A 20,609-nucleotide genomic window follows, 5' to 3' on the forward strand; every position below is an offset into this window, starting at 1 on the left:
TGACACTTTTTAAAAAAAAATAATTTTTTCATCACTTTTATTCCTATTACAAGGAATGTAAACATCCCTTGTAATAGGAATATGGTATGATCTGACCTCTTTACAGTGAGATATGGGGTCAATAAGACCCCACATCTCACCTCTAGGTTGGGAAGCCTAAAATAAAAAAATAAGAAAAATAACCGCTTCCCAGCCGAAGCGGCGCTGTTTTTTTTAATGCAGAGGCCGGGCGTGACGTCATAACATCGCGCCCAGCCTCCGACGATCATAGAGACTCCGGCGACCATTTGGTCCGCCGGAAATCTCTATGGTGGACATCCGGCACCGGTGGATCCGTTCTCCGACTGACCGATCGCAGAGGTAAAAGCACAGGAGGGGGGAACGTCCCCTCTCGCTGCCCATAGGAAGATCAAGCGGCTGACCCGCCACTATGATCATTCTTATGGGGTAGAAAATCGCCGGCTGAAAACAGCAATATCTGAATGATGCCTCTAGCTGCAGGCATCATTTAGATATACCCCCACAAACCCAGGACGTCCTAGGACGTCCCACGGTCGGCAAGTGGTTAAGTTTTGGACTGTGCCAATGTATGGGTTAGTGTCCCTGTTAATCCGCAATTCCTCCAACAGAGAGGAGAGTGGTTAGGGACGATAGTTGCCAATCTACTAGGGGTATAGTACCACTTATGAAGGATCTTTTGGACTGATTCCCAATGAGATATACATTTGGACATCTTGATTGGGTTCCTAAATGTTGAGTGCCATTGAAAAAAATGTAGATCAATTTCCCAGGATTCTATAGTTTGGTGTTTTATGTGAAGGGTTTGGCCTGTTCAATAGTTTGTATAATGTATTTGGTGGTATTTGATCACCTCTGCGGTTTTTATTTTTTGCGCTATAAACGAAAAAAAGACAGACAATTTTGAAAAAAAAATAATAATTTTTTACTTTGTGGTATAAAACATATCCAATAAAAAAAATGTAAAAAATCTAATTTCTTCATCAATTTAGGCCAATATTAATTCTGCTACATACATACAAAAAAAAGTTATAGCGTCTACGAACTAGGGGCTATTTTTAAGGAATTTTTATTTATATTTATTATTATTATTATTATTATTTTTACTAGTAATGGAGGCGATCAGCGTTTTTTAGCGGGCCTGCAACATTGCAGGTGGGCAAATCAGACACCTGACACTTTTTGGGGACCAGTGATACTAATACAGTGGTCAGTGCTAAATAATATGCACTGTAACTGTACTAATTACATTGGCAGGGAAGGGGTTAACATCAGGGGTAATCAAAGGGTTAAGTGTGCTCATAGGGAGTGCTTTCTAACTGTGGGGGGGGGGGGAGGGGGGGATGCTGTGACTGGATGAACACAGAGATCTGTGTTTCTGCTTAGCAGAAACACAAGACTCCATCTTCCTCCCTCCACAAAACAGCGGGCTGCCTTGTTTACATCGGCAAACCTCCGTTCTGCCTTTCCTGTGAATAATCGTGGGTGGCCAGCTGCCACTGGACCCGCTGATTGTCTCCCGCTGTGTCCAATCACAGGGGGAGCAGGTCGGTCGCTGGCGGCACGTGCCCCAGACCCACTGCACAAAATCAGGTACTTGTACGTGATTTCGCGCAGGAGGGCCGCCCTGCCGCAGTACATCTGCATGGGGCAGTCCTTAAATGGTTATTTTACTATCGATTACACATCATATACAAACCCAGTTCCAAAAAAGTTGATGCTGTGTAAAGTCTACATAAAAATAGAATGCAATGATTTTCAAATCTCAAAAAACGATATTTTATACACAATTGAAAAATGAAAACATATCTAATGTTTAAACTGAGAAAATGTGCCGTTTTAAGAAGAAAAATAAGGTCATTTTAAAATGGATAACAGCAACACGTCTCAAAGTTGGGATGGGGTAACAAAAAGCTGGTAAAGAAAGAGCTAGAATAGCACTTTGCAACTAATTAGGTTAATTGGCAACAGGTCAGTAAAACGATTGTGTATAAAATGGACAAAGTCAGGGTGACCAGTTGCTGGAATTTTGGGAGAGGAATGTTGTCCTATTCTTGCCTGAGCATATGCTGCTCTGAAACCTGGATGTATCTTTTAGCATTGATGGTGCCAGCTGCCCATACCATATGCACTAATGTATTCCCATACCATCAGAGATGCAGGCATTTAAATTAAGCACTGATAACAAGCCAAAAGGTCTGTCTCCTCTTTTGTCAGTACCCTTGATTGACAAAAAAAATGTCATATTTCAATTCACTACAGAACAGTTTTCCACTTTGCAACCATTTTTAAATGAGCTTTGGCCCAGAGAAGATGGCGGCGTTTCTGAATCATGTTCAGTTATGTATTCCTCTTTGTATGATAGAGCTTTAACCGCTTGCCAACCACTGCACACAGATGTACGTCGGCACAATGACGCAGGCAAGCAAATGAGCGTACAGGTATGTCCTTTTAAATTTACCGCCTTTCAGGCACGCATGCGCCGGCTGCACGCCAAGGGAGCGTGCCCGCGGGTCTCGGGAGCACGATGTTCTCCGGTGGCCCGCGATTTCGGTTTGGAGAGGTAGAACGGGGAAGTGCCTATGTAAACAAGGCATTTCCCCGTTCTGCCTTGTGTCATGATAGAGATCCACTGCTCCCTGTGATCGGGAGCAGTGATTGCTGTCATGTCCTAGGTAGCCCCTCCCCCCACAGTTAGAATCACTCCCTAGGACACACTTAACCCCTTCATCGCCCCCTAGTGGTTAACCCCTTCCTTGCCAGTGTAGTTTACATAGTAATCAGTGCATTAGTAATGTGCCACAACTCACTCTGAGGTAACAACTTGCTGAAGACCAAACCGGCAGCCTGGGAAGTATAGTACCTCCACTGACACTTTTCAGGCTAATGGACAGGACCCTGTAACATATTGGTGGAGGTGCTATCCTTTCTAGGCTGCCTGCAGGTCCCCACTGAATGCTAGTTATCTCGGGATAAGTTATGTCATATAACACTCTCAGCTCACTTCCACTACAGTAGTAGTGTAGCGGAGTGCTCATGTTCTCACCATGCTTAGATGTAGGTGCAGGCCCCTTTAACTCCTTTCTTACAACTTCCTGGGTTCCTAGGTATGCCTAGGGATGATAGGTCATCTGCTTTCATTCCTCAGCAGCTCAGAGAAGCCGTGCCTCTTGAGGCAAAGATAGCTGATCAATTTATTTGCAGCCAGGCGAGAGGCTCTCCACTGTAAGCACTGGCATGCAGGCAGCTAAACCAGGTCATCACTCTGCTTTCTACTCCTGTCAGCTTATTCCTTGTAAGCACAGCAATGATGCAGCAAAGCTTGTGATTGGTTTTTATTCTTGCTCCTTCACATTCATATTTGTATGCTGTGGAGCACTATAGGGCATGTGGATTGGGATTGTCTTTCAGAGTGAATAGAGCTTTATACAGAAATGAGCTGTTGTTGACAGATATTACAGCGGTATTAAACTCAAAACCAAAAAATTAATATATTGCAGCTTACTAATCATTGGATGTAGTGGCTGAATTAGTTTCGGTTTTTCCCTCTGTTTTGACGTGGTGCCCAAACCGCAATAAAGTCTATGGGACCTGAATTTGAAAAATCAAAAGTCCCCATTTTGAGGGCTTATATGAAAGTTATTGGCCATAAAAAGGGTATGGGGGGTCCGGGTACTGCCCTTGGGGATCATTATCATGTATCATTTTTTTTAAAAAAAAGCTTGCTTTTACAGAAGCAGTGATTTTAGTGATGCTTAAAGTGAAACGATTAAAAATGAATAAAATTCCTACAAATATAGTGTCTGGGGGGGGGTCCCAGGGTCCCAGAGTCCCATGGTCCCATTAGTCTGCCTGTAAAGTGGTGCATCTGTACCATGTATAGAACCTACTGCAGCAAAACTGACATTTCAAAAGAAAAAAAAAACATTTAAATTGCCGGCATAACAATACCATTGATGGTAATACAAATGTTAAAAAAACAGCGTTGAGTCCACCCCCCCCCCCCCCCCCAATCCATACTAGACCTGGTATAGACCTGGTACTGGTATAGATTTTAAGGTAAACCCCATGCCAAAATTTGAAAAAAAAAAATGGTGTGGGGTCATAACATCCAGATCCAAACCAGACCCTTATCCGAGCATACAGCTTGGCAGGACAGGAAAGGGTGGGCTAACAAGCGAGCATCCCCCTCCAGAACCATACCAGGCCACAAACCCTAAACATGGGGGGGTGCTTTGGGGCAAGGGCTGCTTCCTGACAACACTGGGTTGTGGTTGTGGGGGGTAGGCAGGCAGAAGGGTTATCAGAATCTGGAAGCCCTCTTTAACAAGTATCCTACTCGATCACAAAAAAAAGTGTTAATAAGAAAAAAAAAAACGTTTTTGACAATTCCTTTATTGTAAAAATAAAAAAACAATGTCCCCAATGTAGATCCAGCATCAATCACGACACCCGCCGCACTCGTACTCGGGGAAAAAAAAAACCACTCCGCCTGTGAGGAGGGCTGACCGCTGAATGCCTGCTCCGCTGTTTGACAGTTCTTAAATGGGTATGGGGTGGGACCACCAGGTGCATGTTGGGTCAGTGACGCCACAAGGGGGCAGGGCCACCAGGTGACATCACCAGATGGCCCCACCCCATACCTATTTAAGAACTGTCACCCTGCGGAACAGGCATTTAGCGGTCAGCCTTCCTCGCAGGCTTTTTTCGGGTGTGACGGACGTCGTGATTGACAATGTTCTGCCAGCAGGGATATGATGGATTTTCTTTCCCCACAAAGCAGGGAATAAATTCCATCACATCCCTTAGTAAAAACAGCACATATAGTACACAAAAACACTGGTTAGGCACGCAGTTAACCCTTTGATCGCCCTAGATGTTCAACCCCGTCCCAGCCAGTGTTATTAGTACAGTGACCGTGCATATTTTTTAGCACTGATCACTGTATTAGTCTCACTGGTTCCCAAAGTGTCAGTTTTAGACTGATTGCCGCCATTACTAGTATAAAAATAAGATAAATAGAAATCCCAGTATATAACCCATAGTTGGGATTTTTTTTTTTACCAAAAACATGTAGCAGAATAATATTGGCCTACATTTATAAAGAAATTAGAGTTTTACAATTTTTTTATTGGATATGTTTTATGGTAGAAAGTAAAAAAAAAAAATTTGTATATAATGGATTCACTTGTTTCAAAAAGAGCATTGACTGCATAGGCACTGCAAAATAGAATGTGATCGTAACCAAATGGGGGACACCAAGCACTGCCATGTTTAATGCAAAAACATCACTCTCTTCCAATCTTTTTTCCCTTAAACGATATACACAGCTCTGGCAGATAGATGCGTTATGTTGACAATACATACAAAATAGGAAGGAGGTGTTGGGGGCTGGTGGCTGTATTTAATTAAAACAAAAAAGTACACTACAAAGGGAAACATTTAAATTGGAAGCAATTCTCCAGGGAACATAGAAAATACTGCATTTCATGATTTGTTTTTGTTTTTTCTTTACAAAAATTATATAATTTTACAAATAACTTCAGTAATGTAGAATTTCTTTCTTCTGTGTTGGTGCCAAATTGTATATATTTACATGAAACGGAAATTAAAATGGGGTTAATCAGTTTTAACAGAACCTTTCCAACTGCAGGCAATTAAGAATTTCCCATGGAATTTTATTTTCTGAAAATGCTGTGTGTGGGGAATACTCAGTAGGAATGATTGTGTTTACTTGTGCACAGAGCAATTGAAGATCAGCTTCTAGCAGTGCAGTGTGTTCATAGTTATGAAAGGTCAGACGTGATTGGATGCTCTGGATATATCAGAATGACTAAAGTGAGAACGGTCTGGGTTGCATTAAAGCAGGCAGTCAGATGTACATGGAAGTCTGCTCTAGCAAATAATATTTCTAACAAGTAGCACTGGTTATGTTCTGTCCTCCTGCTCTAACCAAACTAGTGATCTTACCAACAGTGGTGGACAGTCCAGTCCATGTTAATCAAACATTGCCCGGTAAAGCAGCCCTGTTACCAATTGTCATGTTTTAATATCAAGCTAAAAATAAAATGATCATAAAAGAATGTACAACCCCAATTCCAAAAATAGTTGGGACACTGTAAAATCTACATGAAAGCAGAATGTGATGATTTGCAAATCTCAGTAAAAATCAGAATACATATCAAATGTTTAATCTGAGAAAATGTATCTTTTTTTAAGATATAAATAGGTAATTTGAAATGGATGGCAGCAACATGTCTCAAAAAAGTTGACACAGGGCAATGAAAAGCTGATAAAGTAAGTGGTACTAACATCGGAGAGCTAGAGGAAGATTTTGCCACTTAGATTCATTGGCAACAGGTCAATAACATGATTGTGTATAAAAAGAGCATCTTAGAGAGTCAGAGTGTCTCAGAAGTAAGGATGGGCAGAGGTTCATCAATCTGAAAAGCTGCGTCTAAAAATTGTCAAACAATTTAAAGGATAAGTTCACCTTTGGGAACATGTTACATGGTCCACCCATTTTTAGGTTCCCACTTTTTCAGCTGCTTGCCGATCACCTCTGTCTCCCTGTGACAGCACTATGGGGAGAAGTTCCCCATACAAGCTGTCACCTTTTGGAAAGTGTGTGGCTGTGCGGGGCTTCGCCCACAGGGCTGCGTAATTCGCTCACGGAGTTCTGAACTACAAGTACCGACATCCTGAGTGCTGGGGTTGTTAACTGTGTCTTCCAGTCAGTGTGAAACTGCCTGGCCATAAGATATAAATAAATACTTCTAAAAAGTATGCAGACCCTGACGCTTTTCTCATTAGAACACTGAGAGTGAACCAGTCCCTCCCATTCAGATTGCCATTCAGAGTCTGCGAAGGACATTGTGAAACAGCTATTTCTTCAGAGCAACAAAAGGTAGGAATCTGCTACCATGTTTGTTAAAATCCCTGAAATGTCCATTGATCATCAAGAGTGGATTGTTTTTTTTTTCTCAACAAAAGTGGAGTTACTTATTAAAGTGATTCTAAAGCCTCGTTTTTTTTAATCTATAAAAAATAACAAACATGTTGTATTTACCTGCTCTGTGTAGTGGTTTTGCACAGAGCAGCCCAGATCCTCCTCTTCTCGTGTCCCTCGCCAGCTCTCCTGGCAGCTTGCTATGGGGGAATCCCAGTTGAGTTGCAGCTCCATGTATCCATTCAGACATGGAGCCGCTGTTCGGCCCTGCCCCCCCCCTCTCCTCATCAGCTAACTGACTTTGATTGGCAGCAACAGGAGTCAATGGCACTGTGTCTCAGCCAATAGGAGAAGAGTCCCGGAGGGCCGAGACACTCGTGGACATCGCTGGACAGAGATTGGGCTTAGGTAAGTATGAGGGGGGTGCTGCGCACAGAAGACTTTTCTATCTTAATGCTTAGAGTGCATTAAGATAAACCTGCCTTTAGAACCACTTTAGATATTGCAAAGCATTATAACTAAGAACTGATTACATTTATTGCTCCCGACTTGAAACTTGTCTGGCTACTTCTCTTTGCACATCATTATTCTTGTATAGTAAGCTTGCATATGTATCCAATTTAAGCAATAGAATTTACCTAACCAGTTCCTTACCGGCGTATAGTAATATGACGCTGGCAGGAACATTTCCTCCCCGGAGGAGTAGCAGAATGTATTTTGGGGTGTAATTCTTGCTATGTACATGTTATGTGTTAGAAATATTGTATAAATGGACAACTTTGTGTTAAAAAATACGTTTTCATTTTCTTTCCACATTTTCCAAAAACTTGTGGAAAAAAACGGCATGTTCAAAAGACCCATAATGCCTCATAGAATATACGTTGGGGTGTTTTCTTTCCAAAATGGGGTCATTTTGTGGGTGTTTCCACTGTCCTGGTTCTCCAGAGCCTTCAAAAGTGTGATAGGTCATCAGGTGTGTTATTTATGCTCCTAGAACGCCTGATGGTGCTCCCTGCATGATAGGCCTCTATATGTGTCCAGGCTGTGAAAAAGTCTCATATGTGGTATCGCCACACTCAGGAGGAGTAGCAGAATGTATTTTGAGGTGACATTGCAAGTATGTCTATGTGCCAAAGAATTGTGGGAAAAAATGACAGCTTCAAAAAACTCACCATGCCTCTTACTAAATACCTTGAACTGTCTAATTTCCAAAAAGGGGTCATTTGGGGGGGGTAATTGTACTGTCCTGACATGGCAGTGCCTCAAGAAATAGGCCGTCAGTACATCGGGTGTGATCAGTTTTTAATGATTGGCACCATAGTTTGTAGGCTCTATAACTTTCACACAGACTAAATAATATCCACTAATTTGGGTTGTTTTTACCAAAGATATGTAGCAGTATAAATTGTGGCCCAAATGTATGAACAAAAATTACTTATTTGCAAACTGTTATAATCGAAACTAAAAAAATGTTTTCGCACTTATTTTGCAAAAAAATTAAAAAACCCAGTGGCGATTAAATGCCACCAAAAGAAAGCTCTAGTTGTGTGAAAAATATGATAAAACTTTTGTTTGGGTAAAGTGTTGCATGACTGAGTAATTGTCATTCAAAGTGTGAGAGCGCTGAAAGCTGAAAATTGGTCTGGGCAGGAAGGGGGTGAAAGTCCCCTGTATTGTGTAAGTGGTTAAAACTGGTTTTCATGGTTGGTCTGATTGTGTTTTAATACACATTTCTTTCATTTAGGCCCGGGCCCTCTCAGCTCAAACAGCAGAAACAGATGCCATCAGATTTTTGGTTGGGACGCAGTCTCTAAAATATGACAACCAGGTAAGTGGAGCATTTTTTGCTGTTTTAAAAGAGAAGTATTTTTTTTTTTCCCAGAATCATACGTACAGTACATCATGGATACAGCATCGGTCCCACCACCGGCTCTAATGCTGGCCATATACATAGAATTTCGTCTGTTTGCAGACTGAATGATTATTCGTTGGTCGAAAGCAAATTTTCCATTAACTGATAGAGCAAACTCGTTTACATGATTGTTTCCATGATCATAGTGATTGTTCGATAACAATAAAACATGTATAAATTCTACAAGACAGAATATTCATTAAGTTTAGATTATAACAGACACGTATACACTTTAGTTGAAACGGTAAACGTTTGTGCTTCGGATTCATCAATATTAGCCGGGCCCACGGTCAAAATCGTCGGTAAACTTGGGTCCAACTAACGGCACGAATGTCAAACGATCTTTCCGAAAACTACCAGTTTCGGACGATTTTCTATACATGTATGGCCATCAAAAGGCTGAGGACCGAGCGATCAAACGCCCCTCGTTCACTGTGAAGGGGCGGGAACAGCTGGCTCAGGCTCTCAGCAGCTTTCTGAGAGGCTGAGCCGGGTGCTGGTTCAGGTATGTGGGCGGATCCCAACTTAATTGTCACAATTTTGCCTTAGCCTGGACCGGCTCTGTGACATCAGCCGACAGCGGGCTTTTGCCCCGCTGTCTGCTGAAAATGGGTCACAGGAGTGCAGAACAAACTGCACTCCTGTGATCCACAGAAGTACAGCCAAATTAGCTTTTCATATAACGTAGCACAGTACAGTGTATAGATCTATTCGCATCAGTCCTCGGAAAGAGCTCACAACCTTATGTTCCTCTCTAATACATAAATAAGGTGTCCCTCCAGTTTGGGAGGAAGCCTTGTTTTACGACCAGTTTTTTGATTTTGGGAGGAAGTCGGAACGTAAAAAAAAAAAAATGCAGAGACGAGAAGATAATATCGAAGTGCAGATGGTGTCCTAGGTGGAATTTAAACTTGGAGTTACAGTGCAAGAGTGCGAACCATTTATCATATTTCTCATGAAACATAAGGATTGAACTTTTTTGAAAGTTTTTGAAACAATAGTGATGTGTAATAATAGATACTATTGCAAGCTGTCTTGTAGGTTAGATTTCAATAGCAACGTGAGATTTTAACACTCGGGAACAATAGTCCCCAATAGTAACAAGGACAGCAATACATCAGACAGATTTTTAGCTTTACACATACTATCCAAAACTAAAAATAATGTTTGCTTAACATAAGGTTCAAAGCAAGTGTTAGTATATGCTTTTTTGTGTGTAGAGATGCTTTAGGGATGTTAGTGATCGGCTGTCTGTTACCATGAATTCAGGTTAGTGGTGGACACTATAAGGGCTCATTCACAGGGGCAAATACACCCACTATGTTTAGATACGTATTTTCTGCATGAGAAAGAGGTTCTTGCTGGAGGAGCTACAAGATCCTGTGTAAAATGCACGTTTATGCGCATACGTGCGTAAAATCTGCAGACCTATACGGGTAAAGCTGCAACTGTGTCCTGCTTTTTTTTTTTATTTGTGCTCAACTAAACGCAATGCACATTTTCATATGTAGATGCAGCTTTGTGTATAGGCTCATTGATTACTCTAGTGCTGCATTTACAGTATCCCACAAAAGTGAGTACACCCCTCACATTTTTGTAAGTATTTTTTTCATGTGACAACACTGAAGAAATGACACTTTACTACAATGTAAAGTAGTTGGTGTGCAGCTTGTATAACAGTGTAAATTTGCTGTCCCCTCAAAATAACTCAACACACAGCCATTAATGTCTAAACCGCTGGCAACAAACGTGAGTACACCCCTAAGTGAAAATGTCCAAATTGGACCCAATTAGTCATTTTCCCTCCAATGTGGAGGGAATGCGACAGACAAGAAAAGCAAGATAGAGCAAGACAGAGTTTGCGGTCCCTGGTAGTAATTGCCTTATTAACACTTTTCCCTTCTTCCCAAAAGGAGTGTAGTACTTATTAAACTTCTTAACAGGCTTACCAAAAGCCGAGCCCACCAAAGGCCACTTATAAGGCCTGGTCCGTCTCCCTTAATTAAATTGAAAAGACTAAGGTTTTATCAGAGCTGAGGCAAAAAAACAATTTGTCAAGATGAGACAAAAAGGTACCCTACCACAGGTGATCACCTTATCTCAGCAAGTGCCTCCATTTGAAGGGGTTTTAAAGGTACTCCAGGTACATGACAGACCAGCCAATGGTTAATACTGCAGACTACCGAAAACCCCCGATACCGGGAGACACTTTCAAATGAATACAAGATACACAAAGTGAGTTCAAAGAAAATGCCTACTTTATTGGGCGTGTACACAGCTTATATTTGGTTCAGCTTTACCAATCACAATAGGGGAGTGGGGAGTTGTTAGTAAAGGGATACAGTAATATCATATCATGAATATAATTAAACAAGTCAGCGATATATGGTTTATACAAGTCAGTGACCCTCTAAGATACGTCATCATGAGTTAACACGGATCAACAGGCCATCTGGTTATGAATCATCATCTTGTCCCAGACAAACAAACCCACAATGATATATATATAGTGCAGTGCTTATGCCAGCATCTTTCCAAACATTATTTGATAGTTGCAGATTTAAGCCATCTTGTTATACTGAAATGGCCAAGCATGTGGCATGTGACTTGTTAGTGTTACAAGTTCTCAGGTGTGAATGGGGAGCAGGTATGTTAAATTTGTTTTTATTGCTCTCACTTTCTCATACTGGTCACTTGAAGTTCAAAATGACACCTCATGGCAAAAAACTCCTTGAGGGTATGAAAAAAGAATTGTTGCTCTACATAAAGATGACCTAGGCTATAAGAAGATTGCCAAGACCCTAAAACTGAGCTTCAGCACTGTGCCAAGGCCATACAGCGTTTTAACAGGACAGGTTTCACACAGAACAGGTCTCGCCATGGTCGACCAAAGAAGTTGAGTGCACGTGTTCAGCGTCATATCCAGAGGTTGTCTTTGGGAAATAGACTTATGAGTTCTACCAGCATTGCTGCAAAGGTTGAAGGGATGGGGGTCAGCCTGTCAGTGCTCAGACCATACGCCACACACTGCATCAATTTGGTCTGCATGGCTGTCGTCCCAGAAGGAAGCCTCTTCTAAAAGATGATGCACAAGAAAGACGCAAACAGTTTGCTCAGGACAAGCAGACTAAGGAAATGGATTACTGGAACCTTGTCCTGTGGTCTGATGAGACCAAGAAAAACTTATTTGGTTTAGATGGTGCCAAGCGTGTGTGGCGGCAACGAGAGTGAGGAGTACAAAGACAAGTGTGTCTTGCCTACAGTCAGGCATGGTGGTGGGAGTGTAATAGCTCGGGGCTGAATGAGTGCTTCCGGCACGGTGGAGCTACAGTTCATTAAGGAAACCATGAATGCCAACATGTGCTGTGACATACTGAAGCAGAGCATGATCCCCTCACTTCAGAGACTGGGCCGCAGGGCAGTATTCCAACTTAATGAACCCAAACATACCTTCAAAATGATCACTGCCTTGCTAAAGAAGCTGAGGGTAAAGGTGATGTACTGGCTAAGCATGTCTCCAGACCTAAACTCTATTGAGCATTTGTGGGGCATCCTCATGGAAGGTGGAGGAGTGCAAGGTCTCTAACATCCACCAGTTCCATGATGTCATCATGGAGGAGTGGAAGAGGACTCCAGTGGCAACCTGTGAAGCTCTGTGAACGCCATGCCCAAGAGGGTTAAGGCAGTGGTGGAAAATAATGGTGGCCACACAAAATATTGACACTTTTGGCTTAGGGGTTTAGGGCTGAGGGGTGTACTCACTTTTGTTGCCAGCGGTTTAGACATTAATGGTTGTGTGTTGAGTTATTTTGAGTAGACAGCAGATTTACAGTTTTATACAAGCTGTACACCCACTACTTTACATTGTAGCAAAGTGTAATTTCGTCAGTGTTTTCACATGAAAAGATATGATAAACAATTTACAAAAATGTGAGGGGTGTACTCCCTTTTGTGAAATAGTGTAGATGCGTAGAAAACATTATACTGTATGTATCTGAATGCAGTGTTTTTTTTTTTTTCTGTCAATGTAAATAAGCTTTAAAGTGATTGTAAACCCTTACATGTACCCCGTTGTGACTGGACTCAGGTCATACACAGAGGTGAAACAACTCCTCCTACATAAGTTGTATCTGTTTATCTGCAGTAATCTTTTCTCTACATTCATTCAAAGTCCAGAATTTATAAAGCATGCCTGAGCTGTCAGAAAAAAAGTGTCGGAGAGCTGAAGTTGCACAATGCTGAGCTCTGAGAGCAGATTGGTGGGAAGGGACACACCTCCTTTCACTCAGCTCACAGAAACAGAGTTGAGACTGTTAATCAGCTGGAGGTCCCTCCCCTGTCAACCTCTTTTTCTCTTGGTGTCAGGAAAACTTGTCAGAAGTGACTCATGCTGATAGCTGAGCAATGAAGCAGCAGACAAAAATGACTCTTAAACCCCTTTCACACTGAGGGCGTTTTGCAGGCGCTATAGCGTTAAAAATAGCGCCTGCAAACCGCCCTAAAAGAGCTGCTCCATTCACTCCAGTGTGAAAGCCCGAGGGAGTCAGAAAAAGTCCTGCCAGCAGCTTCTTTGTCGCGGTAAACCCACTGCTTCTCTGCATTGAAATCAATGGGGCAGTGCTGGGGCACCGCTGGCAAAACGCCACTGCAGCGTTTTGTGGGCAGATTTAACCCCTTTTCGGTCGCTAGCGGGGGGGGTTAAAACGGCCCCGCTAGCGGCTGAATAGCGCCACTAAAACGACGGTAAATCGGTGCTAAAATACCGCCGCTTTACCGCTAACGCCTTAGGCGGCACAGTGTGAGAGGGCTCTTAGTTACCCTAATTGAGAGAAGCACACGCTATAGAGGGATATGCTTTGTTCATAATTCATGTCTGAGGCTTACAACCACTTTAAGATCAACAGTGAATAACCCTTTCTCTGCTGGGGAGTAAATGGTTAAGAGCTCTTCAATTAAGCCTCAGCAGGGGGTGATATGCATCGACAGGAGATGGATGGATAGCCCTCAATAGTTCTGGGACAATAAAGTTGTTTTTATGCCTAATAAATCAGCAGTGTGCAGCTTCCTATTATGGTAACCGTATCCAGGGCTGTTCGCAGGGCCAGCGATTACCTGCAGAGATCACTTCTGGATGCACGCAAAGTGCGTCCAGCAGTGATCACCTCAGGTAATCACTGGCTGTACGAACAGCCACTGATCGATACAGCCACTGCTGACCTGGTATTAAATTTACGTGCTAAAAGCGGTCACAGGAATTGTCAGATTCCTGCCGCTGTCATTCCCACCAAGCCAAATCACCCATGCGACTAAAGCCTTAGAGTGAAATCCAATGTAGTTTATTCTAGGTTAGCAGTTCATAGAGAATCTTTTCTATGCCTTTCTTGCACGTAAAGAAAAATAGTGTTTTGATCTTCTGAGACTTTAAAATTACCTTTTTTATCCAGTAAGGATAAAGTAAAACATGGAGATGCTGGAAGCGTCAAACCAGGGCTGCACTAGCTTAAAGCATTTCTTTAAAAAAATATATATATATAAAAGTCAGCAGCTACAAATGCTGTAGCTGCTGACTTTTAATAAAATGACAGTTACCTGTCCAGAGGTCCAGTGCTGTTCTCATCCGAACCGCTTCTTTGTTAGTCTTTAGGTCCTGGTGTCGGCATGTTTGCTGCGGGCAGCTGACTGATTCCTTGCGGCTTCACAGCTGCTACCACTGCACATGTTCGAGCTACACTATATGCTTTATAAATGGTCCCGCAGCCTTCTGGGACCTGTGACATTTCTCAGAAGGTTGGGGATGGGGGGTGGAGCTAGAGCTTCCAGTGGATCGCGTCCATTGCTTTATGGAGTGGCTATACAAACATATGCCAACGTACAGGACCAATGATAATGCAATATAAAATGCAGTTAGATAAACAGTAGGCCAAGGATAAGAATAAACTGTAATTGCTGAAGATTATAAAAAGTCCATGACAAAAAGTCACTATGGTTAAAAACTGTGGTTGGAAAGTCTCTGTGTAGGAACGAGCGCTGAGGGCAGGCTTTTCAGGTGAGCGAAGTCAGCTCTCTAAGTAAGCATGAGAAAAAGACAAAAGAAAAGCGCCTCTAAGTGCAGGTATTTATTGGTAACAATATGCAAGTAATCCACACTTACACAGAGCATGCACATGCTCTGAAACGCGTTGTGGTCCTTTCCACTCCGGTGACATCACACACCTACGAGCGCCTTGTTGGATTACGGAATTTCCATCCAGCCCAGCTGACTGTTTCTCCTTGCGGGGGACCGCGGCCATCCCTTCGGAGTTACTCTGCTGCCTATCCACGCTATGGACGCCGGGACTGATCCAGGAGTTGTTCCCTTTCGGAGTTGATCTTTCCTTATTTCCCTGTAAGTGTGGATTACTTGCATATTGTTACCAATAAATACCTGTACTTAGAGGTGCTTTTCTTTTGTCTTTTTCTTTTGCTCTATGGAGTGGCGGATGTTAGTGGACATGTGTCTGCTGACACCCGCCAGCATTCTGTCTGATCCTGTCCACCAAAAACAGACGGATGAGGGTGCTGTTCCCCATCTGTCCGATGGATCGCATGACTTTGGGATGTAAACAGACACACGGTCTTTTTCCATCCAACCGCCCCATAGAGAACAATGGGGCTGTGTCCATGTCCACTCCCCTATGCAGAGTGTCCTGCACCTGTCATCTGCCTGCTCAACGGGGTTCAGCGAAGAGATCCCCCACTAAGCAGGGGGATGCGCTTTACGGAGTCCGCCCCATGTGAAAGGAGCCTTAGGGTGAAATCCCACGTTAACACAGAACAGGAGTGGGAAATATGAAAACATACCAAATGCACAACACATAAAATAATAATAAGGCTGCTGTGGCAGCACATTATTATAAAGGTTGTATAAGTTGCTTATATACAGTTCCTTGTAGCTTCAATTCTCACTGCTTTCTACATAAACACAATTTTTAATTCGTATAATAGAAACCTAATACAGTTTCTTGATGGGTTAGCTATAATGTGTATGTAAAAAAAATAGCAAAATTTGGCTTTCCAGCTGAAGTGCATAATGCACATCCGCCCAGCAAAGAGTTGGCAGACCCAGCAGGTTAAATTTATTTTCCTGTCTTCTATGCAACTTTTCTTTGCTAAGACAAAAGATTGGATAGAAGGGAAGTATTCCTCAGTTAAGGGTGGTGGTAAAACCATGCCGATCTTTGCTTCAGGCTCCTGTGACTAGCTGTGCATCCAGAATTGCTCGGGGTTTATATCATAGATACAGGCTGCAATTTGAGAGCCGTTTATTTCAATGTACAGCATACAGCCATGACAGCATTGCTAGCCCTCATCAGTACAAAATATGGAAACCGTGACTTCTAATGGAGTAGGCCTTAGGGAATAACAAGCCTGGAAAGCTGTTGAAATAAACGGCTCTGTATCTGTGCTGCAAACCAGAAGTTATGGATGTACAGTTAGCCCCGAGGGTATAACGGGATGCTTTGCATCTCCTTGTTTTGCTGTCTTTTCTTGAATGAAGAATAAAACACTTGATTTTTTTGGATATGTGATAGAAATTATGATATTTAAATTCTTTTGGCCTTTTTCAGCGAACTCTGCAAGGAGAAAAACATGAACAGCATACTGCAGTGACCCATAACAAGTGATTAGAATACTCATTGGGGGGGATTTACTAAAACTGATGCACACAGAATCTGGTGCAGCTGTGCAAAGTAACTAATCAGTTTCTAGGTTTTATTGTCAAAGCTTAACTACTTGCAGACCGCCTGCCCGCAGTGCTGCAGGCACAGCGACGCTGATACCTGCTGTGATTGTACACAGTGGGAGTTTGTCAGCAGGTCCTGGCCAATGATTCATAGCTGGGACCTGCTGATCGGCTGTGTCCAATCACAGCCCAGAGTCTTGTGTTGACAATCAACACAGGGCTCTGTACAGAGGAAATGATCTCTCAGTGCAGGGATAACAATCAGAGTGATTACTAGTAAAAAGCAGCACACATTATACATATTAACACTTACAGTTAACCCTTTAATTACCCTAGATCAGGGATATGCAATTAGCGGACCTCCAGCTGTTGCAAAACTACAAGTCCCATCATGCTTCTGCCTCTGGGTGTCATGCTTGTGGCGGTCAGTCTTGCTATGCCTCATGGGACTTGTAGTTCTGCAACAGCCAGAGGGCCGCTAATTGCATATCCCTGTCCTGGATGTTAACCCCTTCCGAACCAGTGTCATTTGGCGTAAAACCAAATGCCTGCAAGACTTCACCCTATATAAATCTGCCCTTCTAAAATACAATTCCTGTCTCCATTGCTGCTTAACAAACCTTTTCTCAGATGCCCACCTAACCAATTCTCCCTTGGATCCTGGTCCCTCACAACTACTATGGTCGCAGTTACCCCTTTGATTACCCTAGATCAGGGATATGCAATTAGCTGACCTCCAGCTGTTGCAAAACTACAAGTCCCATCATGCTTCTGCTTCTGGGTGTCATGCTTGTCGCTGTCAGTCTTGCTATGCCTCATGGGACTTGTAGTTCTGCAACAGCCAGAGGGCCGCTAATTGCATATCCCTGCCCTGGATGTTAACCCCTTCCGAACCAGTGTCATTTGGCGTAAAACCGAATGCCTGCAAGACTTCACCCTATAGAAATCTGCCCTTCTAAAATACAATTCCTGCCTCCATTGCTGCCAAACAAACCTTTTCTCAAATGCCCACCTAACCAATTCTCCCTTGGATCCTGTTCCCTCATAACTACTACGGTCACCCTCTTATTCTCTCCTATGCTCCCTCACTCACATCTTCAATCTCTCCCTCTCTAGTGGCACCTTCATCTCTACTCTAAAACATGCGCAGATCACTCCCATACTTAAAATGTCCTCACTGGACCCTACCAACCTGAACAACTTAAGACCCATCTCATTGCTCCCATTCACCTCTAAACTTCCAGAATGCTTAGTCTACAACCGTCTTAGCTCCTACCTCAGTGAAAATAACCTTCTTGACCCCTTACAGTCTGGTTTTCGCTCGCAGCACTCCACAGAAACTGCCTTACTAAAACTCACTAACGATTTACTAACTGCTAAAACCAACAGCCAGTACTCCATACTCCTACTACTTGACCTCTCTGCGGCCTTTGATACTGTTGACCACCTGCTCCTTCTCAATAAACTACATTCCTATGGCCTCCGAAATTGTGCTCTATCCTGGTTCTCTGCCTAACTATCTATCAAAGCGCTCCTTCAGTGTCACCTACAACTCTGTCTCCTCCTCTCCATTGCCCCTTTCTGTGGGGGCCCCCAAGGCTCTGTTCTCTGACCCCTTCTCTTCTCTATCTACACCTCCTCCCTTGGTCACTTTATACCCACCCACGGCTTCCAATACCACTTATACAACGATGACACCCAAATCTACTCCTCACCTCACTCCTTCAGTCTCCTCTTGCATTACTAACTTACTAACTGACATATCAGCATGAATGTCGCACCACTTCCTTAAACTAAATCTCTTTAAAACTGAGCTATTATTATTCCCCCCTGCACGTGCCCCCCTCCATGACTTTTCCATCAAAATCAACAATGCAACTATCAGTCCCTCCCCTCACGCCAGGGTACTAGGTGTAATCCTAGACTCTGACTTGTCATTTCAGCCCCAAGTCCAATCGTTGTCAAAAGTTTGTAGAATTCACCTCCGTAACATCTCTAAAATTCGCCCCTTTTTAACAAATGAAACCACCAAGCTCCTCGTTCACTCCCTTGTTATCTCTCGCCTTGACTATTGCAACTCCATTCTCATTGGCCTGCCTCTCCATAGCCTATCCCCTTTTCAGTCTATCATGAATGCTGCTGCCAGACTTATCCACCTTAACAGCCGCTCAGTGTCTGCCAACCCTCTCCTCCAATCCCTACACTGGCTCCCAATCACCCAGCGAATTAAATTAAAAATACTAACCACAGGGGGCGTGGCCTGACTCTGCATGGCGTAGGACGCATCTTCCCGGAGCTCCGACGAGTGATCCTGATCCACGGTTAATCCTGTGACTCTACGACGAGATTTTGCTCCCAAATTGTCTTAGAAGGCACCCGCTATCTTTTGTGGTCATGTCTCCCACAAAAAGCCAAAAATCAGCAACAGAGAAGCTAGCACAGTATCGCCGGCAGGAAGGTGATGAGGGGGAGGATGATGGCGCCGGGAAGGCGGGCGGAGAGCGGGGAACAGGAGACACAGACAGGCTGCTGGAGGCTATTACTCTGTGCTGCACTTCCCTCACTGCACAGATCGAGGAAGTTAAAATGGACATTTCATTAATAAGACAAGACTTCCAGAAACTTTGCGATCGGGTCAGGGAGACTGAGACCCACATAAGTACAGTGAAAGATGCCCTCCCGCCATTACAAGCTGGATCAGAACACGTGCAACGCCAGATTAACCAGATCCTTGCCAAACAGGATGAAATGGAGAATCGCCTAAGAAGATGCAACATCCGCCTCATCGGTCTCCCAGAGGGGGCAGAGGGTAGGGACCCGACAACATTCCTGGAGCAGTTATTAATCAACACTTATGGTCGTGAGGCCTTCTCCCCCGTACTGGTGTTCGAGCGAGCACATCGCATACCAGCAAGACACCCCCCCCCCGCAGGGAGCTCCCCCCCGCACCTTTATCGCAAAACTGCTGAATTACAAAGATAGAGATGCTGCACTGTGAATGGCAAGAGAGAAGGGAAACATCCCCATTGGAAATATTAAAGTCGCAATTTTCCCCGACTTTTCTGCAGAGATACAGAAAAGGCATCAGGGATTCATGGAGGCTAAGCGACAACTGCGCACCCACCACCTAAAATACTCCATGTTGTTCCCAGCATGCCTGCGAGTGGAGAGCGGAGAGAGGGTGGTATTCTTCGAAGATCCATGTGAGGTCATTACCTGGCTGGAACGCAAAGCGGCCCCTGACAGAAGTGAATAGTGGAGCGCCAGAAGAGCCATGCGGTGAGATAATGTCCCCCCCCTTTTTTTTTCCTGTGCCACTGTACTGTTCAGTTACATTCCATGGCACACTGTCTGAAGGGCCTATTAGACAGCAGTGTTGCAAGGACAATTTCCACCTACACAGCTATGAAGCTAGGATTGCAGACAGGAAAAGTTTTCAAATGTCGGCTAGGAAACTGACTAATCCTGCGAAATGTGAGTCAAAACTAATGTACTTTTCACTCCCTTCGAGGGGGTTGTTCTTTCCTACACTCCTGTGTTTGTAATTTTCTGGGGTTATGGGAACATGTTGGTTCTACAGAACGCGCACGCAGTGCAGCGAGTTTTTGCCCCATTATCCACTGGGAACCATCACCATGCAAACAGAAGGGGAAACTGGCATGGTTCACCGTTGTGTACTAACACCTCCTTAAGACAGACGTCTTGGCACCCCTTAGTACAGAGGGGTTTGGCCCAACAAATATGCTCAACTCGACGGATGAAATTGATCTGTGTGTTTTTGCTTTTTTCATTTTATTATTTTTCTCTCAGTCTACCGATACTGACTTTCCCAGATGGAAGTTTTCAGTTGTTAAGGGACTATACCCACACCAGTTGGGGAAGGTGCAGGGTAGGGAGGGGGGAATGTTATTATGGTTAAATTTAACGATTACTGCTGTTTGGACACAGGCTTCTTCTCAACGATATATAATTTTGAACAGGTACATGCACATTATGTCATATACACA

The 20,609-nt window shown here is 43.5% G+C and overlaps 1 protein-coding gene across 1 annotated transcript in view; it reads left to right on the top strand.

Moving 5' to 3' along the window:
* Positions 1-20,609, top strand: part of EIPR1 (EARP complex and GARP complex interacting protein 1) — a 379,053-nt gene that overhangs the window by 48,264 nt on the left and 310,180 nt on the right. The window contains exon 2 of the mRNA XM_073625428.1: positions 8,712-8,795. Coding sequence (XP_073481529.1) covers positions 8,712-8,795 — 84 coding nt within the window. The remainder of the gene's footprint in view (positions 1-8,711; positions 8,796-20,609) is intronic.

Source organism: Aquarana catesbeiana, linkage group LG04, assembly GCF_042186555.1.
Source record: "Aquarana catesbeiana isolate 2022-GZ linkage group LG04, ASM4218655v1, whole genome shotgun sequence".
NCBI lineage: Eukaryota > Metazoa > Chordata > Amphibia > Anura > Ranidae > Aquarana > Aquarana catesbeiana.